This window comes from Scyliorhinus torazame, chromosome 14 (assembly GCF_047496885.1).
Source record: "Scyliorhinus torazame isolate Kashiwa2021f chromosome 14, sScyTor2.1, whole genome shotgun sequence".
NCBI lineage: Eukaryota > Metazoa > Chordata > Chondrichthyes > Carcharhiniformes > Scyliorhinidae > Scyliorhinus > Scyliorhinus torazame.
In genome coordinates this window covers 105,876,319-105,904,054 of record NC_092720.1, presented here as the reverse complement: position 1 = coordinate 105,904,054, position 27,736 = coordinate 105,876,319, and the positions used below count along the sequence as shown (strand labels likewise).

General features: G+C 47.0%; 1 protein-coding gene across 2 annotated transcripts in view; it reads right to left on the bottom strand.

Moving 5' to 3' along the window:
* LOC140389936 (ubl carboxyl-terminal hydrolase 18-like) overlaps positions 1 to 27,736 on the bottom strand; it is a 112,863-nt gene that overhangs the window by 45,160 nt on the left and 39,967 nt on the right. For both annotated transcript variants that reach the window (XM_072474596.1, XM_072474595.1), the window contains 4 exons: positions 23,796 to 23,925; positions 19,139 to 19,235; positions 6,109 to 6,254; positions 4,065 to 4,144 (listed from right to left, as the gene is read on the bottom strand). In XM_072474596.1, coding sequence (XP_072330697.1) covers positions 4,065 to 4,144; positions 6,109 to 6,254; positions 19,139 to 19,235; positions 23,796 to 23,925 — 453 coding nt within the window. The remainder of the gene's footprint in view (positions 1 to 4,064; positions 4,145 to 6,108; positions 6,255 to 19,138; positions 19,236 to 23,795; positions 23,926 to 27,736) is intronic.

Here is a 27,736-nt window from a genome sequence, read left to right as displayed (position 1 = left end):
GTATGTACCGCGTACTTGGTGGGTGGTGTTCTCACGTGTAATAGTGGTATCCATGTCGATGATCTGGCACGTCTTGCAGAGATTGCCATGACAGGGTTGTGTGGTGTCGTGGTCACTGTTCTGAAGACTGGGTAGTTTGCTGCAAACAATGGTTCGTTTGAGGTTGCGCGGTTGTTTGAAGGCAAGTAGTGGGGGTGTGGGGATGACCTTGGCAAGATGTTCATCATCATCAATGACGTGTTGAAGGCTGTGAAGAAGATGACGTAGTTTCTCCGCTCCGGGGAAGTACTGGACGACGAAGGGTATTCTGTCGGTTGTGTCCCATGTTTGTCTTCTGAGGAGGTCGGTCCGGTTTTTCGCTGTGGCGCGTTGGAACTGTCGATCGATGAGTCGCGTGCCATATCCCGTTCGTACGAGGGCATCTTTCAACGTCTGTAGATGTCTGTTACGCTCCTCCTCGCCTGAGCAGATCCTGTGTATACGGAGCGCTTGTCCATAGGGGATGGCTTCTTTAATGTGTTTAGGGTGGAAGCTGGAGAAGTGGAGCATCATGAGGTTATCCGTAGGTTTGCGGTAAAGCGAAGTGCTGAGGTGACCGTCCTTGATGGAGACGAGTGTGTCCAAGAATGCAACTGATTTTGGAGAGTAGTCCATGGTGAGTCTGATGGTTGGATGGAACTTATTAATGTCATCGTGTAGTCGTTTCAGTGATTCTTCGCCGTGGGTCCAAAGGAAAAAAATGTCATCGATGTATCTGGTGTATAACATCGGTTGAAGGTCCTGTGCGGTGAGTAGGTCCTGTTCAAACTTGTGCATGAAGATGTTGGCGTATTGGGGTGCGAATTTGGTCCCCATGGCTGTTCCGTGCGTCTGGATGAAGAACTTGTTGTCGAAGGTGAAGACGTTGTGATCCAGAATGAAGCGGATGAGTTGCAGAATTGCGTCTGGAGATTGGCAGTTGTCGGTGTTGAGTACTGAGGCTGTTGCAGCAATGCCGTCGTCATGGGGGATGCTGGTGTAGAGTGCCGAGATGTCCATTGTGACATCTCGGGGTGAGCGTTCTCCAAGGCGGCCTTCAGGACCCGCGACAACGCAGAATCGCCGAGCAGAAACTTATAGCCAAGTTCCGCACACATGAGTGCGGCCTCAACCGGGACCTGGGATTCATGTCGCATTACATTCATCCCCCACCATCTGGCCTGCGAAATCCTACTAACTGTCCTGGCTTGGTACAATTCACACCTCTTTAACCTGGGGTTACCCCATCTCTGGATCTGTAAAGATTTAATCACCTGCCAATGCTCGCATTCCAAGCATTGTTTGGCATCTTTGAATTTGTCTATATATGTGTTTCTGGAACAGACCTCTTCATTCACCTGAGGAAGGAGCAGCGCTCCGAAAGCTAGTGACATCGAAACAAACCCGTTGGACTTTAACCTGGTGTTGTAAGACTTCGTACTGTGCTCTTGCTGTAGGTTTTGGATCCATTGGAGAGTATGGGAAGGATTATGGGCCTGCTGGGGAGGTTTGGAGGGTTCTCAGGGTACAAGCTGAATGTAGGGAAAAGCGAGATATTCCCGGTGAATGAGCTGGCAGAGCGGGCTAATTTAGGGGGATGCCATTTACAATAGAGAGGGATAGGTTTAGGTAATTGGGGATTCAGGTCGTGAGGGAATGGGCGGGGCTCCATAAGTGGAACTTAACGAAGCTGGTGGAGGAGGCTAGGGAGGATCTTAAGAGGGGGGGTTTGAGGAAAGGTGGGTGATGTTTGTGACCGTGTTTGACAGGCTGTTCGTCGCGGGGGAGAGGGGGCGAAAAAGGGGAAAAATCTGTACAGACTGTATGGTTCATTGCTGGGAAGTATGTTTCCCGGGGTGTTTATTTGTTGAAACCTGTTTTGATACATGTTTGTAATAAAATACATTTTTTTAAAAAAGTATTGCCTAATAGACCCAAGTCTACACTGAGTACAGGTCAGGGCTTCCAAAGGATCCCAAAGCAGAACAGTGACGATGTCTCAATATTCATTGTAGGCATCAGACGATCTGGCCCCTAGTTGCATCTAATTGAACAAGGCTTAATTTGACACAGCCTGTGGCAGAGCTGTGAATGAGAAATTTGAACTTCAAGATTTCTGCATTATAAATAATCTTTATTATTACTATAGCTTCAAGTAGGCTTATTTATATTAACACTGCAATGAAGTTACTGTGAAAATCCCGTAGTCATCGCACTCCGGCGCCTGTTCGGGTATACTGAGGGAGAATTCACCTAACTGCACGTCTTCCGGGACCTGTAGGAGGAAACCGGAGCACCCGGACAAAACCCACGCAGACACAGGGAGAACGTGCAGACTCCACACAGACAGAGACCAAAGCCGGGAATCGAACCCGGGTCCCTAGTGCTGTGAAACAACAGTGCTAATCACTGTGCTACCGTGCCGTTAATCTGCTAATGTGGTAAATCCTGAAGTTACAGCCAGTTCCAGTTTCACACACTTGAGAACTTGCTATCTCTTTGCTTGCCAGCATTAAAATATTTATTTGGTAGCAGGGTATTGGTATCCGTTACGGGGCCTTGACAGATGACGGAAATTGATTTCACTCCAATCACTATGGAGTGAAACCTACTTGAATGGGCTTGTGCCATTGGTAAGGATAGGGGCTTTGCAGTGATGCCCTCTCCCCCGCACCCACCTTCAGCCCTCCATTACTAAGTAACTTACTGACACTCGCTCATGAAGAATGCCACTTGGATGATATACTGATGGACTGTCTTTTACAGCGGTGGGCAACCTGCAGCCCATCAGGGTTCTGACTGGAGCCCGCAAGACATTTTGTTGAGAGAATGAGAGTGGAGTTTGTGAGTGTGAGGGAGGAGCCGGTAGATAAAAAAATGTGAGAAAGAGCGAGATTGAGAGTGGAATCAGGAGGATAAACTAACATGGGAAAGACTGAGATTGAGAGCGGAGTGATTGGTTGGTTTTCCTCATTTATCTTTAACTACTTTAACAATTTATTGATAATTGTAAGGATTTCTTCATAATAAAGTTTAAGTAACAGTTGTGACAAAGTTTATTAATTACAGTATTAATTACAATAAAAAGAGAAATAAAGAGAAATAAATAAAAATCAAATAAATATCTAAAGCACATAGCCATGTATTTAATAATCTTATAACTTTCAGTTGTAGCTGATATTAGTTTTGATAAGCAGAGTAAATTGTAATATATGTAAAGTAAGCAAAAATATTAATTTTGTTTCTCCTATTTGAAGTTGCTGACAGTTCAATGAATATATAGATTGTTTTGCATTTTCTGTATATCATTAGGTGTGTGTTGAATGTATTTAATCTTATTCATGGGGTCATGGTTAGTGCACCTATCGGATTTTAACCTTGCGGCTCACTGAGTTGAAAGAGGGTCACTCATGCAGCCCACTCACTCGTCCAGGCTGCCCATCACTGGTCTTTGTCTTAGCAAGGCCATGCATGCCTCTTTACCACAGAAGAGGAAACTTTGGACAGAAAAACTGTGAACATCTCGAGATATGTTTTCTTTGATCAACATAATATAAATTCACAACATGCTGAAATATTTAACTTTATACAGGTCGGTGCTATGATGAAAGAATAGTAATATGGGCTCGCAATATATAATAGTAATAGACCAGTAGTCCAGAGACCCAAGCTAATGTTCTGGGGACGTTGGGTTCAAATTCTCATAACAGCTTGTGGAACTTGAATTCAATTAATAAATCTGGAATATAAAGCTGGTCCCAGTAATGGTGACCATGAAACTGTCACCAATTGTCATTCAAACCCATCTGGTTCACCAATGTTCTTCAGGGAAGGAAACCTGACATTGTTATTTGGTCTGGGGACCAAATTTTCACATGACATCAGTGACACAGCAATGTGGTTGATTGTTAACAGCCCTCTGAACTGGCCACTCAGTTCAAGGGCAATTAGGAATGGGCAACAAATGCTGGCCTTTCTAGCTATGCCCACACCCCATGAAAGAATATAGACAAAACAAAGAAAAGGTTTATTTTTTCTATACTTACAAAACCTGTCTCCTTCATCTGATCTTGTAACAGATGAAAAAAGGAACGAAAGAGCTCTTCAGCATCCAGCTGAATTCCCACTTAAAATAAATGCAGAAATAAAACACCTTGTACATTCGGAAATACCACACATTCATTGCACAAATACGACTGGATCGTATAAAATTACAAAGCCCATAGTTTACAGGTTCTCCCCGTGTCTGTGTAGGTTTCCTCCGGGTGCTCCAGTTTCCTCCCACAGTCTAAAGAAGTGTAGGTTAGGTGGGTTTACGGGGATAGGGCAGGGAAGTGGGCCTAGGTAGGGACTCTTTCAGAGGGTCGGTATAGACACGATCGGCCGAATGGCCTCCTTCTGCACTGTAAGAATTCTATGATCTAAATTAATACACCCACTAAGAGTTTAACCTAGTAATAAATCTAAGGATTTGCACTGTGTACTGAAGCTACTGTCTTCTCTGTGAAGCAGATTGGGTGGAGTTAGACAGATTCAGTTAACCCTATTCTTTTAATACTGGTGTCTTGCTCACGAAGAACTTGTTCCATTAATTAATTCTTGAAGGAGAGTACAGTGTATTGTTCAAAGTGGCAATTTTTAAACTTACTTCCTGATATGGATTATATAGTGTCAAATTGACAATTTGGTAAACAAAACCATTGAAACGTATGAACACCGTACATTAAAGACAATTGATAGATATCTAAATTCCTTTATAATTATTAAAAGGTTACAGTTCACTTGTTACAATCTCTCAGTCCTCCATTCTCAAAAATAGTTAGACACAGTGGTAGCCTGGGAGCAGGTTCAGCACATGACTTATTTGTTAAGTGCTCTATTCCAGACAAACCCATGAACAACGATCGTTTGGTTGTATGTCAGTGCAATGAGGAAATGGTCTCCGGCCATGATTTCTCACAGGGTGTTCCCAATTCCACTTAATGCATTAGGAAAATATTGCTCAGAGAAAATAGGGTTTTCTTTGGTGGGTAGAAAATAAGTAAACAAGAGAATGTGGAATTCTCATCGGCCTTCTCAGAGTGATGTTTGCCTGATCCTTGACCTGGAGAATAATGTGCTGAGGGATGTAATCAAAATGAAATCTCTCTACTTTGTAAAACCTTTGACCTAGCTTTTGGTCATCTGCTCTAATATCTTGTTATCTCGATTGGTATCATATTTTGTTTGGCAATCCTTATGAAGTGCCTTGAGACATTTTGCTAGTGAAATGTAGGTTGTTAATAAACAAAGATGATTGACTGAGGTTCGGAATTTGGGGGGAGTGGTATTGCGGGGAATATTAACCTGGCCTTAGTTGTGGCCACAGTATAACAGTGTACTTCAGTGTTTTTCCAAGACATTATTCCAAATAAAACATTGTTACAAGTTTACTGACTGATAAACCAGAATTATCCCATTTATTTTCAGATTCAAAACTGACTTAATCAAATTTTCAGGGGATGATAATAATCTTTATTAGTGTCACAAGTAGGCTTACATTACCACTGCAATGAGGTTACTGCGAAAATCCCCTAGTCGCCACACTCCGGCACCTGTTCGAGTACACGGAGGGAGAATTCAGAATGTCCAATTCACCTATAGGGTGGTTTCCTGATGATGGCACTAGCCCAGTAATCCAGAGGACCAAGCTAATACTTTGAGGACATGGGTTCAAACTCCACTAATGGAAGCTAGTGGAATTTAAATTCATTAATAAATCTGGGGTACAATTCATGATGTCAAGGAGCTACCATTGATGTTGTAAAAATACATCTGGTTCACTTTTTTTTCCCTTTAGGGAAGGAAATCTGTTATCCTTACCTGGACTGGCCGATGTGTGACTGTAGATACACAGCGATGATATTACCCTTTAACTGCCCCCTGTAATGGCCCTAGCAAGCCACTCAATCCAGAGGAAATTAAGGATGGACAACAAATGCTGGCCCCAGTGACACCCACATCCCACGAAAGAGAAAGATCTTCACACACTCTTTGTTCAACAGGTAAAGTCAAATTAAATATCTAAACTGGACATGATAGTATACTTACCATTAAAATGATTTAACTTTAAGCACTGAATAAATTTATGAGTTGGCACAATTCTCTGGGGGTTTTTGTGCCGGTCCACAAACAGCTTGTAAAGGTGATATGGGATGCTGTCTTCGGCTTTTTTCAGAACACGTTTCTGCTGACAACTATAGCGAGAGAACAAAAGAAATGCATACCCTTAAAGCTGAAACATTGTAATCATGTCCAATGTAATAAATGGAGATAGATAAAAATAAAACTCAGAGGCCACAGCGAATTTGGTGAAAAGTAATTTAACACAGCTATGTCTCAGCACTTACTGTCGCATCATAAAGTGTAACTACAAATCACAAAGAAATTTGCTCTTCACAGTAAATCGTTTCGGTTTGTAAAATTTTAATTTCCTTTATACCCAGTTTCTTTACATCAGGAATAAGTAAGATGATGATCTGAATAAGCCATCTTACTATTTTACTAAGTACTACACAGGTGCAACCAGCAACTAAAGATAATTCGTTAACTTTCTTTTTCATTCCTTCGGGGATGTTCTTTGTTTCCATTCTAATCTACTCAATGGCGCAGACTGTGACTCGGGAAAACATTGGGCTGGATTTAATGATTTAGAGACTAAATGCTGACACCAGGACTGAATCGGTGGTGTTCTACGACCCCAAAGGCGGCGCCAGTTCCAGGGCAATTCAGGATCCGTTAACAGGCTAGCACCGGCGCCACATGGAACTAGTGCAATTCCAATCCATAACGGTGTCCGATTGGCCAGGGTCGGGATTGGCACTCGGGAGGCTGTCAAGCCACAGCCACATCCCATACACGCTCATTCCAGCCAAGAGGATGGCATCCCTGAAGAGTGGCACCCCGTGTCGCTAACGGGGAGCTCGAGACCCTGCTGGCTGGCATGGAGGCTGCCACCCGTCACCGTACACCAAATCTGGGCGCAGGTGGCAGAGGCCATGAGCGCCGTGGTCCCCACCGCCAGGACCGGCCAGCAGTGCTGGAAAAAGATGCACAACCTCCTCAGGGTGGCCAGGGTGAGTAACCAGTATCATGCCACTGGCACCAACCCCTATCCTGCACACCCGTACTCCCCCCACTCCTACCCAGAGGGCGACTGAACCATATCCCTCGGTACTCAGCTCGCACCCCGCCCTGAACCACATGCAAACAACCATACCACCCGCCATGGCCGGGTGCCCTGCACACACAGGCCACGAGCTGGCGACCCGTGGTTCAGCCGCATCCGACTGCCTAACAATGTGCATTTCCCCCCCCCCCCCCCCCCCCCCTCGCCCAAGGAAAAGGATGGTACTCGGGCTTCTGGAAAGGACGGTCTGATCGATGCTGGAGAATAGGGGCAGGATTTATCGACCACCCCACGAGGGAAGTGGCCACTCAGCGGGATCTAACGGTCCCGGTAAATAATACCCGCAGACACAGAGCCAGGGATTACATTAGGGGGTGTCAGCAACCATCTAGCGCCTACAGGTGCAGTTGCAGAAGTCCAACCGCCCACAGGGGCAGGAGGTGGTGCCGACCATGAGTGATTCCGAGGCCAACACTGAACGGGTGGCGTCCGCGGAGAAGGTCATAGGTGCGAAGATGTTGGCCATGGGTCAGGGTGTTCAAGGCCTGGGGCAATCTAGTGAGGGTGGTGGCCAAGGCACATGATAGGGCAGCCCTGTCACAGGCAGCCATGCACCAGGGCCACCTGCACATTGCAGCGGTGCTCCAGAGCTTGGCCCAGTCACAACGGGTCATGGCTGCGGGAGTCAACGGGATTGCCCGGGCACTGGTTGACCTGAGCCAATCACAGAAGGACGTGGCACAGTCCCAGAGGGAGGTGGCCTCGTCCCCGAGCTCCATGGCCATGAGCATTGGTCGAGACGGGAGCCTGACAGTATCAGCTGGCAGGGAAACCTCGGAGCTCACTCTTGCCGCACCCCTTCACCATGGAGTATCCTGGTGACCCCCGCAGGAAAGGTGCCAGAACACAACAGCACCTCAGACTCCCTACTCCTGTCTGGCACATCAGATGGGCGGTGGACAGAACAGGATGGTACCACACCACCTGAGACACCCGAGTCACTGCTGGGCCCGGCCAGGCATGGTCGCTTCAGAGGACGACCGTCAAAATGGACCTAGGTCACAGGATGGGAATCATAGCAGGCTGCCTCCACCACCTGGAGAACTACCTAGATAGAGCCTTAGGGCCCGTAAGGACAGAAAGTTACACACCAGTTAAGTTGGCACGGTGCACAGCATAGGATAGCAATAGGGGTTAGGGTACAAACCTGTAGAAACATGTTCACCTGTTCACGATAAACACCTGTTCACGTTTCAAGGTGCCTCTTGCTCGGTCAGAAGGGTGTGAGGGTTGGGCTGGGCTGGCTACAGAGGGCATGGGGGATGGAGAAATGGGCAGATGGAGGTGGGCACAAGCCAGGGCCCCCAGTCAGCCACCGCACATCGCCCTGGTATCCAACACTGCCCCTTCCCCTCTACCTTCCACCCCACCCCGGACCCCATCCTCACCTCCACCCCAAGGATTCGGTGGGACTGTATTACGGAATGGCCAGCACACATGCAGGGATCATCCAGACCTACGGTAGAAAATGCTATCATGGGCAGGAGTCAGACATTTTCAAATGATGGGGAGCACCAGAGCTCATCGCAGAGCGGGTTGTCGTGATCCTCCATCCTATGCACCCGATCTGTTTATACTACCAACTAGGGCCTGCACCTTGTAGTGAGCTAAGTAGGAGTCAGGTGCAGGGGGGTGGGTGGTGCAGGCGGGTGGCCATGTGAGGGGGTGGACAGCTGGGGGTGGGACTGGATTTTCGTGCTGCCGTAGGCCAGGCCCCCTAGTCGGTGAACCTGGAGGCACTTAGAGCATCCCGTGCAGTGGTCCTGGTGCACATATTTGGCGACCTCCATGGTTGCCCTGGTCCCATGCCCTGCCCATCCTGCCATCCTCCACATCCTCCTCGTTGGGTGAGGCCTGACGTTCATCTCCCTCCTCCAGCACATCGCCCCTCTGCTACATGATGTTGAGGAGGACGCAGCAGGCCGCCACGATGTAGGAGACCCTCCTAGCATTATACTGGAGGGGCCCTCCAGAGCGGTCCAGGCATCTGAACCGCATCTTCAGGATGCAGATGCATCACTCAATCACGATCCTTGTCACTGCATGGGCGTCATTGTAGCTGGTCTCAGCTTCGGTCTGTTGCCTCCGGATAGGCATCATCAGCCACGACCGCAGCGGATAAGCCCTGTTGTCCATGAGCCAACCCCTCACCCAGCAATGCGCTCAGGAATCGTCGAGTGTGCCAGGCTGCAGACGTCGTGCACAGTGCCGGGGTATCACACACCAGCTGCACATTGAGTGGAACCCCTTTCAATTTGTGAAAGCCAGCCTCTCATGTTCCTGTATTCATATGGGGACATGCGTCCCATCGATCACCCCCCCGGAACCGGGGCATTTCGGCGATGGTGGTGAGCCCCACTGCCCTGCCATCCTGATGGGCTCGGTCCACATTGAACCGGATATATTCTGCCGCGCGGGCATTTAGAGTCTCCGTTCCAGTACAGATGCATCTTTGCACCGATGTCTGCAAGATCTCAGACAGGTCCGCACTCTGCGCCTGGAAGGACCTCATGGCAAAAAACGTTCAGGGCGACCGTCACTTTGACGGCCACTGGGAGCAGGTGTCCTCCCTACACCCCTGCGGTTCCAGGTTCACCATGATGTGGCAGATATTCCGTACGGTTCCCCCTGCTCAGCCCGAGTCTTGAATGACAGTTGCTGCTGGTATATACGAGGCCTGATGCGGCACCTCCTTCCCACCTCCTCCTCCGCCTGTTGGGAAGCTGGCTTTCCATCCTCACTGGCTGGCTCTTGTTCCTTTGAGGCAAGCTCTGCCACTGCAGGCCCTTCACTGAGCGGCTCCTGTTCATAGAGCTCAGTGCATGTCCCAGGGCTGTGGCAGCAAGGCAGATGGCAACCATTCCAGGTCGGATACTAAAATCCATTGTCTGCAGTGGGTAAAAGGAAGATATGTTAGCATGGTGCATGCTCCCAGGCTACATGTCCCCTCTAACATCCCCCCAACCCCTCTCCCATCCCCATACTCACTCCCAGCAGTTTACTCAGCACTCTGCCCACCGAACCGTACCCTTGACCCCGTTGGTGCCCAGCACTGCGGGGGGCCCGGCAGTTGTCCCTGCCGGCAGGGATACCAGCGGCTGGCATTACCCATGCCAGCGGTATGGTCTGCGGTCCTCCGTCCAGTGACCTACTGTAGATTCTACTGTGGGCGTCCCCCTTGATTGGGCCACATGATGCCCTGCTGTCAGGAGGAGTGAGGGGGGGGGGGGGCACCCATACGGCCAATGTTGCTCTGTGCATCCACAGGCAACCGTGGACGGTCAGTGGGGTGCGCAGCAAGAGGGAACATGTTCTATATACATGGTGCCTGTTTCCCGATTTTAAATGCCACAAGTGAATCTTGACATCGGTAATTTCTCCTGGCGGAGGCAGAGCATCGTGGGAGGACCAGGGTGGGCCCATTAATGATATGTCAAAGGCGTTTACTGTACAATTTGCATACCAACGCTAGCTTGTAGTGTAGAATGCATTCACACTGCTGTCAAGGCACTGGAGCATAGCATTTGTTGGACGCCTGGCGTCCAAGTATGATTCTCCGCCCAATTGCGTTTTGTGATTACGGCGTCGCTGGACAGAAAATCCCGCCCATTATGTAGTGGATCAAGAGTGGAAACTACATTCTACTAGTCAATTTATTTCCCTCTCCTAATTATCTCCCATCTTCTATTGAAGTGCTGGAATCTTGCACACAGTAGCAAAGTGGTTAGCACATTCTCCCAGTGTCTGCATGAGTTTCCTCCGGGTGCTCTGGTTTCCTCCTTTAGTCCAGAGATGTGTGTATTAGTTGGATTGGTCATGATAAATTGCCGCTTAGTGTCCAAAATGTTAGGTGGGTTTATTGGGTTATGGGGATAGGATGGGTGCTCTTTCAGAGGATCGGTGCACACTCGGCCTCCTTCTGCACTGTAGTGATTCAATGCTATCATACAGTTGCACAAGTGCCCACTGCCCTCTGATACCATGGCCAACTGGCCTTTCTAACAATAATAATTTGATCATAAAATTAAACATCTGATTCATTTTAATATGTTTTTAAATAAATGGAGCCATGCAAACTAATTTTTATTATAATTTATGATTCAAAATCTGTAACTCAGAAGTGACAGGTGGAACTGCTGCCCAACCACTGGTAAAGCTGGAGTATTTAGGACATGATTTAAAGGCCTTGTCGCACCCGGTTTGATGACACAGCGAGGCATTTAATCTCGCGGGAGGCCTCTCGTGAGATTTGCGATGCTTAAAACGTCTTGCGGCATTTAACGGAATGTCGCAAGACGTCACGATCTGGAACTGACCTTCGTTGGGCGAGATCCAGATTAACATATTTAAATGATCCATTAACCTCATTTAAATATGCCAGGGTGGCACTGCCCAGTGTTCCCGGATGACACAGCCAAGGTGACAGGCTGGGGCACTGCCAGGGTGCCAGTGCCAAGGTACCAGGTTGTCAGTGCCGGGGTTTAGGCCCGGGTGTGACCTGCCCTTAAGAGGTGGAGTGAGGGGAGGGGGGGGGGGGGGGTTTCAAGAGCCCCCTAAGAGGTATGTTAGGTGCATTAGGGAGGGGGGGGGGGTTCCGGAGGCCATGGTGGGCTGACTGAGGGAATTGAATGATCAGGGCGGCAGTTTAAAATGGAGCCCCAAACCGAGAGTCATCTTCCTATACTGGTGAGCTGAGCTTGTCAGTGCAGGCAATCACAGAATTATAGAATCCCTACAGCACAGAGGGAGGCCACTTGGCCCATCAAGTCTCCACAGGCCCTTGAATCGAGCACCCTATCCAAGCCCAGATCCCCACCCCATCTCCGCAACCCAGTTGTGGTGTTATTTGTGTGCTTATTTAGGATGGTTGGCGTAGTGTTCACAAAACCACAAAATAGCTTTAACTTAAACAAAGCTTTGATTTTATTTACACTACTAACTGGGATTTGACACTTAGTCCTTAAGAATACACAATTGATCAATAACATCTACCTACACTCATCTACTGCTAATCTCACTACTGGGATAAACTATAATCTAACTTTAGTTGCACTATCTGCTCTTATGATTTTCACTAGCTGTCTCCTGCATACACTCCTCCCCCAAGGTTTGGCATCCTGCTTTATATAGTTGTAATTGTAGCGCCCTCTAGTGGCTACTCGCGACACTACATTAACTCTTGCAATGCTGATAGTTATGATAATACCACATCCCCCTTCCTTTGTAAACGAAAATTATTACAACATTAGTTGTGATATTTTCTTTCACCCTGACCGTACAGATGTATTTCTGACTATTAGCTCGTAACTATCACTAACTCAATAGAGTATAGTACATTAATTGTAATAACTGTTACATCACTTAGATGAGCAAGAAAATCATTGTACAGTCATCACAAATTAAGTCGCTCTGGCGGTCGTCTTCTTCTCGTCGATCATCTCAACGGAATGTTCAAGGTGTTGGATTGCTCTGTATCATCTTCTTGCTGTGTCTGCACTAAGTAAGGATCTGGAAAGGCAATGTCCTTGAACATGTTATCACTTGGTACAACATTTGAAAGCTGAGGTTGAACCTTATGCTTGACACGCAGCAATGCTCGTCTGTTTCTCCTGAACACCGATCACTGTTCTGTTTGTACTAAGTCGGACCCAAGTGCTACCTTCTTCAGAACTTTTGCAACGTTTTGCCAGCCTCCTTCTGGATTCTCATGAAGTCACCTTTTTGGAGTTCAGCCAAAGGTTTGATATATCTATTGTAGACCTCTTGCTGCTTCTTTTTAGTTGCCGTGATTCTTTCACGTATTTGTTTATTATCAGTTTCAGGACTGGTGATCTCAGGTAAAGTGGTTCTCAGTCGTCTACCCATCAACATTTGAGCAGGTGATAGACCCGTCGATAACGGTGTTGCTCGGTATGCTAACAACGCTAACGATACGTCTTGAACATCTTCACTCGCTTTGCGGAATAACTTCTTAATCATCCTACTCCTTTCTCTGCTTTCCCATTAACCTGAGGATAACATGGGCTCGAAGTAACATGATTGAAATTATATTGCTCTGCAAACTGTGTCCACTCCCAACTTGAGAAACACGGACCATTGTCAGAGACAATGTTAAGAGGTATCCAATGGCATGCAAAAATTGATTTTGTTGCCTTTATCACCGATCTGGCAGTCGAATCTTTCAGCATCATCACCTCTGGAAAGCTGGAGTAATAGTCTATGACTATCAAGTAGTCATGACCCTGGAAATAGAATAAATCCATACCCACTTTGTTCATGGACTGGTCACAATTTCCATCTGTTGCATGGTCTATTTCTCTGTTTATTCCTGGCCAATACACCGATTGGCTGGCTCTCCTATGACACTTTTCAATGCCTTGATGATCCTCGTGATTTCAGATGGATCCAAAGTGTACAGAGTGCAGAGAAAACAATTCAATATCAATAGCAGTCCTCCCTATCTGCTACGATATTGAATTTTTTTCTCTGCACTCTGTACACTTTGGATCCATCTGAAATCACCATAAGAATCCCTAAATGTAAACTAGCAGGAATCACTATCCTGTCGCCCTTGAGCAGGACACCATCTACTGTATGAAATGAAATGAAAATTGCTTATTGTCACAAGTAGGCTTCAAATGAAGTTACTGTGAAAAGCCCCTAGTCACAACATTCTGGCGCCTGTTTGGGGAGGCTGGTACGGGAATTGAACCGTGCTGCTGGCCTGTCTTGGTATGCTTTCAAAGCCAGCGATTTAGCTGTGTGCTGAACCAGCCCCTGTAGAAAGATCATCTCTTATATTGCAAAAGGCAGATCGACATCCAACAGGCCATCCTTCTTTTAGGCATTGTTTCACCTTCTGGAGCATCAAATCCTTTTCAGTTTCGGCTTTTATGGTCTGTAGTTTGCGGTCCCTTACTGGTAGTATCTCGGTAAAGAAACAAGATGAGATTCCACTCTTTGGACTATCTCGGGTATTGATGTTTCAGCATCAGTGGTAGCTTTGAAGAGACCGTTTTGAACACCTAAGTCTTCCCTTGACTCTTCATCTCGGTCAGCTGAAGTAGTCGTTGAGTGAATCCTTTCAAATAGCTGCAATCTTTCACAAGTGTCCCATTCCAATTAATGATGATTTCTCAACCTCATCCACCTCGAAGTCGATGGGTATCTCAATGTTTCCATTCTTAACAACAAGACAGCAGGACCCTCTTGTGACTATCTTGTTACCATTGTAATCGTCGATCCTCAATCGGATTGCTTTATAAATGGTTTTTCAATGGCTTGCTTTAAAGAACGGCCGGTGATAATATTTGCGTGTACTCCTGTGTCATCTTAAATGATATCAATTCTCCATTTATTTCGAATGAGACAGTCCACTCCTTAATTATCTTTGAGAGTGCTTTTGCTGGTCTTTGCTTTTAATCCAGTAAATCAATCTTAGTGATAGCATCTATCATAAAGGTATCCGAAAGTGAATATGGTGAGCAATCCTCCCTATCTGCTACAATATTGAATTTTTTTCTCTGCACTCTGTACACTTTGGATCCATCTGAAATCACTATAAGATTTTTTTAAATTTGGTTACGGGAACAGTTGCTGATAAACGACACTGTGCTGCAAAGTGGTTTAGCTTGCCACAATTGGAACACTGTTTGCCTTTCGGCGTTCAATTTTTTTTGACTGTGGGCGTGTCTACAGTGTGTGCACATCATCATGCTCATGACGTCACTTTCAAAATGGCCATCGGCCATTGTACACAGTTTTCTTTACTGCGACACAGCATTAATGGCGTCAGCCACGTTTCCCAATTTTGCGCTCTTTTCCTTTGCAACAAATTTGGCATATTCGCTCGATGCCTGTTCGCTGGCCTTACACATATTAATAGCGTCTTCAATAAAACTGGTCTTCTTAACATTTTCTCATGCAAACGTTCATCATTTATCCCAAACACAACTTGATCCCGCAGCATAGAAACGGAGACGGAGGAAAAATTACAGGTCTGTGCTCGCAGCTTAAGAGCTGTGATAAAGGAATCTACTGACTCTCCAGTTTTTTCCGAAACATGTAGCGCTCATAGGTCTCATTCACCTGTTTCTTACAGTGTGGATCGAACTTTTGAAACTCCATGCTGTATTTATTTTTATCCTCATCTGCACTGATTTCAAACAAATTAAAGAGCTCAAATGCTTGTGGTCCAGCCAAATTTAACAGGAGTGCTATTTTCCGTTGGTCTGAGGCATTTCCAAGCGCAGAGGTACAAATAAAAACTTCAAACTGTTGCTTAAAGAAAGCCCAGTTCTGGCTTAGTTTGAAGTGGTCAGGCTTCTTGAGACCTTCCGTCTTCAGATCAGTCTTTACCGTAGATTTTTTCTGAGTTGTAGCTTCTGGATTGCTTCTTCAATCTCCAATGCTATTCTAACCTAATCTAGCTTCTTATTATACCATGTGGAACCTTTACTATTTAAAGTTTTCCACTCCTGGTATCATGTGGTGTTCTTTGTGTTGCTTATTTCAGGATGGTTGGCGTAGTGTTCACAAAGACCACAAAATAGCTTTAAACTTAAACAAAGCTATGATTTACATTACTTTTTAAAAAAAATAACTTTAGAGTACCCAATTCATTTTATCCAATTAAGGGGCAATAGCGTGGCCAATCCACCTAACCAGCACATCTTTGGGTTGTGGGAGAGAATGTGCAAACTCCACACGAACAGTGACCCATAGCCGGGATCGAACCTGGGACCCGTGAAGTAACAATGCTAACCATTGCATCACCATGCTGCCATGATTTACACTAACTGGTATTCGACACGTAATCCTTAAGAATACACAATTGATCAATAACATCTAACTACACTCATCTACTGCTAATCTCACTACTGGTATAAAATATAATCCAACCTTAGTTGCACTATCTGCTCTTATGACCTTCACGAGCTAACTCCTGCATACAAGGTCTAGCAGCACTGCCTTATATAGGTGCAACTATAGCTCCCTCTAGTGGCTACTCTCGACACTACATTAATCCTTGCAATGCTGACAGTTATAATAATACCACAAGAGCAACCCTACTTAACCTTTTGTACACGGAGGGTCAATTTAGCATGGTCAATCTACCCAACTGCAGATCTTTGGACTGTGGGAGGAAACCGGAGCCCTCAGAGGAAACCCCCGCGGACAGAGAAAGTGCAAACTCCACAAAGTCACCCGAGGTCGGAATTGAACCCAGGTCCCTGGAGCTGTGAGGCAGCAGTGCTAACCACTGTGTCACCCCTTAGTGATGTAAGTGCGGCCTCAGCGGGGCATTCCTCGCTGAGGCCAAAAAGAACGGCAAAGTGCCGTTAAATAGCTGCAGCGCCGAGAAACACCCTGCTAAACGTGCCCAAAATGGGACGAGCGCGATTTAATTTTTTAAAAAGTGTGTTCTGGGTGGGATTAGTGGGGTGGTCCTGGCACTAACAGGGCACTTTGTTTATTTTGCAAGCCCCGATGCTAAACAGCCCCTGGCTGGGGTCTCCTCAGCAAGGCCGATAGATGCTAGCATCAGCACGGTTAAGTAAGATTCTGAACCCACTTGACTGTGTAAGCTTTTTTTCTCTCCTTAAGATGCTGTCAGACCTGCTGAGATTTTCCAGCATTTTCTCTTTTGTTAACTGTGTAAGACTGGCATCTCGCGAGATCTTGCAAGGTGTAACGACCGTCGGGAATCTCAGAAGAGATCTCTGCATGGTCTCGCCAATGTACCACACTTCAGGACATCCTTTCCCGCAGCGTAAGAGGTAGACAACGTTGGCCGAGTCGCACGAGTGTGTACCGGTGGGTGGTATTCTCACGTGTAATGGTGGCACCCATGTCAATGATCTGGCACATCTTGCAGAGATTGCCATGGCAGGGTTGTGTGGTGTTGTGGTCATTGTTCTGAAGGCTGGATAGTTTGCTGCAAACAATGGTCTGTTTGAGGTTGTGCGGTTGTTTGAAGGCAAATAGTGAGGGTGTGGGAATGACCAACGGTGTCTACCTCATACGCTGCAGGAAGGCATGTCCCGAAGCGTGGTACATTGGTGAGACCATGCAGACGCTGTGACAACGGATGAATGGACATCGCGCGACAATCGCCAGGCAGGAATGTTCCCTTCCAGTCGGGGACCACTTCAGCAGTCAAGGGCATTCTGCCTCTGATCTCCGGAGGTAAGCGTTCTCCAAGGCGGCCTTCAGGATGCAACGCAAAATCGCCGAGCAGAAACTTATAGCCAAGTTCCGCACACATGAGTATGGCCTCAACCGGGTCCTTGGATTCATGTCTCATTACATTCATCCCCCACCATCTGGCCTGGGCTTGCAAAATCCTACCAACTGTCCTGGCTTGAGACAATTCACACTTCTTTAACCTGGGGTTACCCCTCTCTCTGGATCTGTAAAGACTTAATTACATGCAAATGTTCGCATTCAAAGTATCGTCTTGCATCTTTGACTTTGTCTATATATACACATGTTTCTGCAACTTACGTCTTCATTCACCTGAGGAAGGAGGAGTGCTCCGAAAGCTAGTGATTTGAAAGAAACCTTTTGGACTTTAACCTGGTTTGTAAGAATTCTTACTGTGCTCCTTGTCTCTTTAATCCCCTTCAATCCCAATTCTGGCCTCCTGAGCATTCCTGATTTTAATTGCTGTACGATTGGTGGCCATGCCTACGAATTCCCTCCCTAAAACCACTCTGCCTATCTGTCATCCTTTAAGGTGCTCCTGGAACCTACGTCTTTTGACTAAATGTTTAGTCATTTGCCCTAATATCTCCTCCTGTGACTCAATATCAATTTATGTATTATGAAGCATCTTGGGACCCTTAATTGCCTGAATGGTGCTGTATAAAAAAAAGTTTTATTTGTTGTGGTTCTATGTTCTAAATTGGATCCAATACTCCAGATGGGTTCTGACCAAAGGTCCTGTACAATTGAACGTAATGGCCATGATTCAGGAGACTCAAGTTAAATGCCACCAAATGGCACGTTTAGCGGGGTGTTTCTCGGCGGCTCCAGGGCTGAGGAATACCCCATTATCCAATGGCACTTTGGTGTTTCTTTGGCCTTGGGGAGATTCTCTCCACCGAGGTTGCACTTAAAGGAATTTCCTGCTGGCGAGCTGAAGCAGGAAAGGCTCCTCGCAGGGGTGCCATTTTGTCTGGCTGCCCCAATCTCACCGCCCCCCCATTTCATGCCCCCCCCCTGTTTTTTGAGACCCCGCAATATTGGGGGAGGCCCATTAGAACTCCCTTCAGCCCCTCCCCCCCCTTCCCCCACCCCTATCTGGCAAGGCACCCCTGGGGCCCACCCCTGGCATTGCTAGCCTGGCACACTGGCAGTGCCACACAGGGTGCCACCATGCCCTGTTCCTGACCACCCGGGGTCTCCAATGGCCACACATTTGTGTGGACCAGTACTAAACGTGCCCTGGCAAGGTCTCCAGGCATGGCCGGTGAGTCCTGGTGCCGGGTGAATCCGGCATCCGGTTATTAAAATGAGCCACAAGTCGGGTGACTCACGATTAGCCCGGCGATGAGCCCGATTTGGGGCTCGCATGCGATTCACCCGTAGCAACGGATCCGTGCCGGGTGCAACCGGGTCATCGAATCGCACCTAATAAGCTAAATTCAGTCTGGATTCATTTCAATGGGTAATATAGATAAATCTAAAAATAACAAAATAAATCTAAAATTAGTTTAAAATAGTCTTGTGTGCATGTGTGTCTTTGTGTGTGTAAACAAATATATAAAAGCTGTGTTACAAATATGTTCAAGTTTGCAAAATCTAACATGCTAAATTATATTACTATAAATTAGCCTTAATTAGTTAGAAAACAGGAAAAAAATCAAGGTCAGCAAAACTAGGACTTACCGCAAAAGTAAGGCTTCGTAGTTTTGAGTCATAAACAAGGTCTGCAGCAAAGCATTCAGACAGCAGTTGTTGTCAGTATTGGCGAGTCCCGCAAACACTATAAAAGTAAATCTTTCATTATACACTTTGTAGTGATAGCTTTTACAGTTGATAACATTTGAAGTTCAGTCAGGCAGGCCACCCTATTTGTCCAACAATCTATACTGAGTATGCTCATCTGATCAGGAAGTAAATACGCGGCACGGTAGCACAGTGGTTAGCACTGCTGCTTCACAGTGCCAGGATCCCAGGTTCGATTCCCGGCTTGGGTGACTGTCTGTGCAGAATCTGCATGTTCTCCTTGTGTCTGCATGGATTTCCTCCGGGTACTCCGGTTTCCTCCCACAAGTCCCGAAAGACATGCTGTTAGGTATTTTGGACATTCTGAATTCTCCCTCTGTGAACCTGAACAGGTGACGGAATGTGGCGACTAGGGGCTTTTCACAGTGGCTTTGTTGCAGTGTTAATGTAAGTCTACTTGTGACAATAAAGATTATTATAAGTGAAGGAAAAGAGAACCTTCATTGATGTCTTTCACATCCAGGTAATTGCGATTTTGTAGTCACGTTTGTGTTGATGGCAATCACAGCCAATTTGAACACAGTAAACTTCCACAAACTACAATGAAATGGAAATTTAAATTACAATGCTTGAGGTACAGTGTAAAGAAGGAAATTTGGTTAGAACCATGGAAGCTTTTATGTCCTCTGAACAAGAAGACATGGCCTCTGCTTAATTTCTTAATTGGCACTCTATTCCCTCAGCACTGCACTGAAGTAGTAACCCAAATTATGTAATCAGGCCTCAGACAGTCATCAGACTCAGATAAAAATACTATTACTGAGCAAAGCAAGTGCTCTGAAATCTAATTCTACGCACAGCAATCCCAAATCCCAAGAGCATAGGAATCAGAGTGTTTGCATATCTATGCCTAAATCATTGACAGGAAATATGATGCGAATAAATGGAGTTCTCTCCAAACATCAAGTTTTTTTATTGCGTACCAGATGCATATGTTGACAATGTAGTAAAAAAAAGGCAATATTCACAGAAAATAAAAAAGATGTGGGACGGGATTCTCCGTCGGCGGGATCCTCTGCTTCGCTGGCAGTGCACTCATGACCGCGGATTTCCCGACTGTGTGGGGTGGCCACAACGAGAAACCCTATTGGCTGGCTGGCTGCCGGGATGGAGAATCCTGCTGCCGGCGGAGGCGCGCCACACCAGAAATTGGGTGCAGTGGGACGGAGAATCCTGCCCACGGATTTCAGTTTGCTCCATAGGCAGTATAAACCCTCATCTGGGACAAAAGCCTATGGGACAAAACTGTGCTACTGGTTAGGGAGAATATCACAGCTGTACTACGGGAGGACACCTGAGGGCAGTGAGGCTATATGGGTAGAGATCAGGAATAAGAAGGGTGCAGTCACAATGTTGGGGGTTTACTACAGGCCTCCCAGCAGCCAGCGGGAGATAGAGGAGCAGATAGGTAGACAGATTTTGGAAAAGAGTAAAAACAACAGGGTTGTGGTGATGGGAGACTTCAACTTCCCCAATATTGGCTGGGACTCACTTAGTGCCAGAGGCTTAGACGGGGCAGAGTTTGGAAGGAGCATCCAGGAGGGCTTCTTAAAACAATATGTAGACAGTCCAACTAGGGAAGGGGTGGTACTGGATCTTGTATTGGGGAATGAGCCTGGCCAGGTGGTAGAAGTTTCAGTAGGGGAGCATTTCGCGAACAGTGACCACAATTCAGTAAGTTTTAAAGTGCTGGTGGACAAGGATAAGAGTGGTCCTAGGATGAATGTGCTAAATTGGGGGAAGGCTAATTATAACAATATTAGGCGGGAACTGAAGAACATAGATTGGGGGCGGATGTTTGAGGGCAAATCAACATCTGACATGTGGGAGGCTTTCAAGTGTCAGTTGCAAGGAATTCAGGACCGGCATGTTCCTGTGAGGAAGAAGGATAAAAAGGGCAATTTTCAGGAACCTTGAATAACGAGAGATATTGTAGGCCTCGTCAAAAAGAAAAAGGAGGCATTTTTCAGGGCTAAAAGGCTGGGAACAGACGAAGCCTGTGTGGAATATAAGGAAAGTAGGAAGGAACTTAAGCAAGGAGTCAGGAGGGCTAGAAGGGGTCACAAAAAGTAATTGGCAAATAGGGTTAAGGAAAATCCCAAGGCTTTTTACACTTACATAAAAAGCAAGAGGGTAGCCAGGGGAAGGGTTGGCCCACTGAAGGATAGGCAAGGGAATCTATGTGGGGAGCCAGAGGAAATGGGCGAGGTACTAAATGAATACTTTGCATCAGTATTCACCAAAGAGAAGGAATTGGTTGATGTTGAGTCTGGAGAAGGGTGTGTAGATAGCCTGGGTCACATTGAGATCCAAAAAGACGAGGTGTTGGGTGTCTTAAAACATATTACGGTAGATAAGTCCCCAGGGCCTCATGGGATCTACCCCACAATACTGAAGGAGGCTGGAGAGGAAATTGCTGAGGCCTTGACAGAAATCTTTGGATCCTCACTGTCTTCAGGTGATGTCCCGGAGGACTGGAGAATAGCCAATGTTGTTACTCTGTTTAAGAAGGGTAGCAAGGATAATCCAGGGAACTACAGGCCGGTGAGCCTTACTTCAGTGGTAGGGAAATTACTGGAGAGAATTCTTCGAGACAGGATCTACTCCCATTTGGAAACAAATGGACGTATTAGTGAGAGGCAGCATGGTTTTGTGAAGGGGAGGTCGTGTCTCACTAACTTGATAGAGTTTTTCGAGGAGGTCACAAAGATGATTGATGCAGGTAGGGCAGTGGATGTTGTCTATATGGACTTCAGTAAGGCCTTTGACAAGGTCCCTCATGGTAGACTAGTACAAAAGGTGAAGTCACACGGGATCAGGGGTGAGCTGGCAAGGTGGATACAGAACAGGCTAGGTCATAGAAGGCAGAGAGTAGCAATGGAAGGATGCTTTTCTAATTGGAGGGCTGTGACCAGTGGTGTTCCACAGGGATCAGTGCTGGGACCTTTGCTGTTTGTAGTATATATAAATGATTTGGAGGAAAATGTAACTGGTCTGATTAGTAAGTTTGCAGACGACACAAAGGTTGGTGGAATTGCGGATAGCGATGAGGACTGTCAGAGGATACAGCAGGATTTAGATTGTTTGGAGACTTGGGCGGAGAGATGGCAGATGGAGTTTAATCCGGACAAATCTGAGGTAATGCATTTTGGAAGGTCTAATGCAGGTAGGGAATATACAGTGAATGGTAGAACCCTCAAGAGTATTGACAGTCAGAGAGATCTAGGAGTACAGGTCCACAGGTCACTGAAAGGGGCAACACAGGTGGAGAAGGTCGTCAAGAAGGCATATGGCATGCTTGCCTTCATTGGCCGGGACATTGAGTATAAGGACTGGCAAGTCATGTTGCAGCTGTATAGAACCTTAATTAGGCCACACTTGCAGAGTATAGTGTTCAATTCTGGTCGCCACACTACCAGAAGGATGTGGAGGCTTTAGAGAGGGTGCAGAAGAGATTTACCAGAATGTTGCCTGGTATGGAGGGCATTAGCTATGAGGAGCGGTTGAATAAACTCGGTTTGTTCTCACTGGAACGAAGGAGCTGGAGGGGCAACCTGATAGAGGTCTACAAAGGTATGAGGGGCATAGACAGAGTGGATAGTCAGAGGCTTTTCCCCGGGGTAGTGGGGTCAATTACTAGGGGGCATAGGTTTAAGGTGAGAGGGGCAAGGTTTAGAGTAGATGTACGAGGCAAGTTTTTTACACAGAGGGTAGTGGGTGCCTGGAACACGCTACCGGAGGAGGTGGTGGAAGCAGGGACGATAGTGACATTTAAGGGGCATCTTGACAAATACATGAATAGGATGGGAATAGAGGGATACGGACCCAGGAAGTGTAGAAGATTGTAGTTTAGTCGGGCAGCATGGTCGGCACGGGCTTGGAGGGCCGAAGGGCCTGTTCCTGTGCTGTACATTTCTTTGTTCTTTGCGCCTACCAGAGAGGCAAGTCTTTCTGAAGGTGGGTGGAGATGATGTTTTCGCCCATTAGTCTGTTTGTCTTTAAACAACATTTCAAAAACTAGTGGATGAATTTCAATAAAATTTGGTGCACAGACAGGGATGAAGAAGAACTGATTAACTTTTGACAAAGAAGTGGATCTGGGTCCTGGAATTCTTTTTTTAAAGGATCTGTTAATATTGTGAGATGGGGAAATTGACTTTTTCTTGTAGAAAATTTGTAAGTTGCTTTATTTGGAATGTTGTTAATTGTTTTAGAATGCCTTGGATTGCGGAGTGCTGAGCTGTTGTAGTGGAGTTTGTCACAGTTGTCAAAATGTGAACAGAGTTTTTAGAGCAGGTTGCTGGATGTGGATTGCCTTGAAGCTGTCACAATTTGATGGAAGCTCTTAATAAAAATATTTTTTAGCATCAACCAGGCAGGGGAAAGCCTCAAGGAACTGTATGAATGTAATGTTAACACAGTGGCAAAGGTATACACTCTATTGAGCACCCTTATCACTTGTTGAAGTCTTTTTCATTGTGTGCTTCACTTCAGATATACTTCTTCAGTTCAGTTTATCACCTTAGCATAGTCTTACTTTGATCACCACAATATATTGTGGAAGTCCTTTGTTCACAGTAGTCAACAATGTTTTTTTCATTTCCACTGCATTCTGGTACACAAGCTGGGAATTCAGAAGAATTCAGCCTTGTTTCTGTTTGTCTTTCCTGAAACAGAAAAAAATGGAGTTGAATGATCCTGCATGCAACTTTATCCAAAGGTTTGTAGTGTATAAATGATAAATTACTGCCAATAATCCACTCCATGAAGGTGAAGGCTTTGGATGTCTTGCAAAAATGTAGAAGCACAAAATCAGATATTTGGAATATGTGTAATTTTATCAGCAGTTTAGACAAATGCTGTCCATGTGTTAGCTCTAAGTGATGTACACACTACTCTGCACATTCCAACACAGCAGTAAGCGGTTATAATAATAGTAATCTTTACTAAGTAGGCTTACATTAACACTGCAATGAAGTTACTGTGAAAATGTGCTGGAACCCCAATCTAGGAAAGGAGAAGATCCAACTGACTTGATTTGCAAGCCAAATATTGATGTTTTATTTAAAAATCGGATCCATGTTATATTCTTCGAACAGGTCTTGGAACAGGCTGATGAATAGCCCCCACACTTTGTGGAAGCCCCCGTCCGACCCTCAGATGGTGTACTTGATCTTCTCCAGGTGGAGAAATTCTGACAGGTCTGCCAGCCACTCTGCGGCTGTGGGTGGTGCTGCTGATCGCCAGCTGAGCAGAATTCCCTGGCTTGCGATTGAGGAAGCAAAAGCAAGTAGTCAGCTCTCTTCACCATGCGTAATTCTGGCTGGTCCGACACCCCGAAGACTGCCACTCTTGGGCACGGCTCTACCCTCACTCCCACAACCTTGGACATTGTCTCGAAGAAGGCTGTCCAGAACCCAACAAGTCTGGGGCAGTCCCAGACCATGTGGGTGTGGTTGGCCGAGCCTCTCTGGCAGCGTTCACATTTATCCTCCACCTGCGGGAAGAACCCGTTTATCCTGGTTAGGTGAGCTCTGTGCACCACTTTAAACTGCCTGAGGAGGCGGAGTTGGCCCTACTCAAGTGCTCCGCTCCAGAGTCCCCAACCCATTTCCGTCCCCAGCTCATCCTCCCATTTCCACCTGGCTCCGTCCAATGGTGTCCTTGCCCTTTCCAACAACCGTCCATAGATGTCCCTACAGTTCCCCCCCTCTTTACTGTCCGTGTTTATTAGCTCTTCCAGTAATGTGTCTCTCGGGCCCTAGGGTACCTTGTCGTCTCCTCGAGGAGAAAGTGTTTAATTTGAAGGTGCTGGAGTTCCTGTCCTGTCGGTAGTTCCAGTTCTTCCGTTAGTTCGTCCAAGGTCGCTAGTCTGTCCCCTATGGAAAAGTCCCTGGACTGCTTGCGTCCCCTCATCCTGTCTCCATTTTCCAAAGGTGGCGTCAAGCATGGCTGGCAGGAATTTGTGGTTACCGCAGATGGGGGTCATGGAGGACATCTCAGTTAAACCGAAATGTTGCCTCATTTGTTTCCATGTCCTCAATGTAGCTACCGCCACTGGGCAGGATGTGTACTTTGCCGGGGGGGGGGCACACTGCCATGGTGAGGGCCGAGAGGGTCGTTCCATTGCACGAGGACTCCGTCATCCATTCCGTCTTTGGTTCTCATATCCATCCTCTCACTCTCATGGCTGTGGCTGCCCAGCACCCCCCCCCACACAAACGGCATGATCATTTTGTCTATCTTTGGAAAAAGGCCTTGGAGATGAAGATCGGTATAGATCTGAACAGGAAGGGGAACATTGGCAGCACTTACATCCTGATCATCTGCCCCTTCCCCGCCAGGGAAAGCAGGGGTGCATCTCATCTCTGTAAGACTTTTTTAACTTCCTCCGCCAGAATGGTCAGATTCCACCTTGTGGATCAGTGTCCAGTCTCTAGCTACCTGGATCCCCAGGTAGCGGAATTTGCTTTGAGCTAGTTTTTAAAAATGTTATAAATTTGGAGTACCCAATTCATTTTTTCCAATTAAGGGGCAATTTAGCATGGCCAATCCACCTACCCTACCTCGGGTTGTGGGGGCGAAACCCACGCAAACATGGGGAGAATGTTCAAACTCCACACGGACAGTGACCCAGAGCCGGGATCGAACCTGGGACCTCAGCGCCATGAGGCAACAAGGGTAACCCACTGCGCCACTGTGCTGCCCTTTGAGCAAGTTTGAATGGTAGACCTCCCAGTTCTGTCCCCCCCCTCATTTGGGTTCATCGGGAATGCCTCGCTCTTGCCCAGGTTGATTTGTAGCCCGAGAAGGCTCTGAACTCTTCCAGGAGCTTCATGATTGCTTTCCTGCCGTTCTGTGGGTCCGAGATGTAGAGGAGCAGTCATCCGCGTAGAGTGAGACTCTGTGCTCTCTGCCTTCTCCTTGGATGCCCTTCCAGCCTTTCGTGTCTCGCAGGGCGATCACCAGGGGTTCGATTGCCAGGGCAAACAGGAGCGGGGGCAGTGGACATCCCTGCCTTGTGCCTCTGGAAGTATTCAGAGCTGGTGGTGTTGGTCCGTGCACTCGCCTTGGGGGTGTTGTACAGGAGTTTCACCCATGAATTAAACCCCATCCCTAGCCCAAACAGCTCCAGTACCTCAACGAGGTGCTTCCATTCGACTCTGTCGAAGGCCTTTTCTGCATCCACGGAGACGATCACCTCTGCTGTTCTCTCCCTGAGGGGTGTCATTATTACATTCAGCAGCTGCCTGATGTTCACAGTTAGCTGCCTATCCTTGACAATGTCTGACTGGTCCTCTGTGACCACCACAGTTCTCCAGTCTCTTGGCCAGGCTTTCGCGAGTGTCTTTGCTTTCACATAGAGTAGGGAAATGGGTCTGTATGATCCACATTCAGTCGTTTCTTTGTCCTTTTTGGGTATCAGCGATATCGTGGCCTCTGTTAGTGTTGGAGACAGGGTGCCCCTCGCTAGCGAGTCTGCGAACATGTCCCGTACGTGTGAGGCTAGGGCTGGTGTGAATTTTTTATTGAAGTCCGCTGGGACCCCATCGGGTCCCAGTGCCTTCCCCGCTTGCATAGAGCCGATGCTCTCCATGATCAATCCCAGACCTATTGGTGCTTCCACCTCCCCAGTCTATCATTCCCCGTGACTGGCATATCCATTTCATCGAGGAACCGTTTCATCCCTGTGCCCCCGTCGTGGGGCCTCGGAGGTGTACAGTCCCCGGTAGAAGGCCTCAAATGCCCAATTGGCCTCTTTTGGTTCAGCTACCAGTCTGCCTCTGCTATTCTTCACCTGCGCTATTTCCCTCGTGGCTGCCTGCTTTCTCAGCTGATGAGCCAGTGAGTGGCTAGCCTTTCCTCTGTGTTCATAAAAGGTCCCCATGTCTGGCGGAGTTGATGCACTGCTTTCCTGGTGGATAGCCAGTTAAAGTCCATTTGTAGCTTTTTTCTCTCCACCAGAAGCTCTTTGTTTGGGGCCTCGGAGTACTTTCTGTCGACCTCCAGGATGGAGTCGATCAGTTGTTGCCTGGCCACCCTCTCTTCCCTGGCTCTACGTGTTCGTAGGCTAGAATCTCTCTGCTAATCACAGTCTTCAGTGCCTTCCAGAACGTGAAAGGTGAAGCTTACCCGTTTTGGTTGCCAGTAACGTACTCGCCTATGGCTTGTGATGTTTTCTGGTAGAAGGCCTTATCGGCCAAGAGGTCCATGTCCTTCTTCCATGTGGAGCGTTGGGCACAGCCCGTCTCCATCCTCACATCCATGTAATGTGGAGCGTGGTCAGAGATGACTATCGTGGGGAATTTCGCCCTTACTATTTCTGGAAGCACCGATTTTCCCACTACTAAGAACTCTATCTGTGAGTATACTTTGTACACCGACGAAAAGAACGAGAATTCCTTCTCACCAGGATAATGGGTCCACTGCCTCCATCTGTTCCATGAATGCTCCCAGTTCTCTGGCCATGCCTGTCCT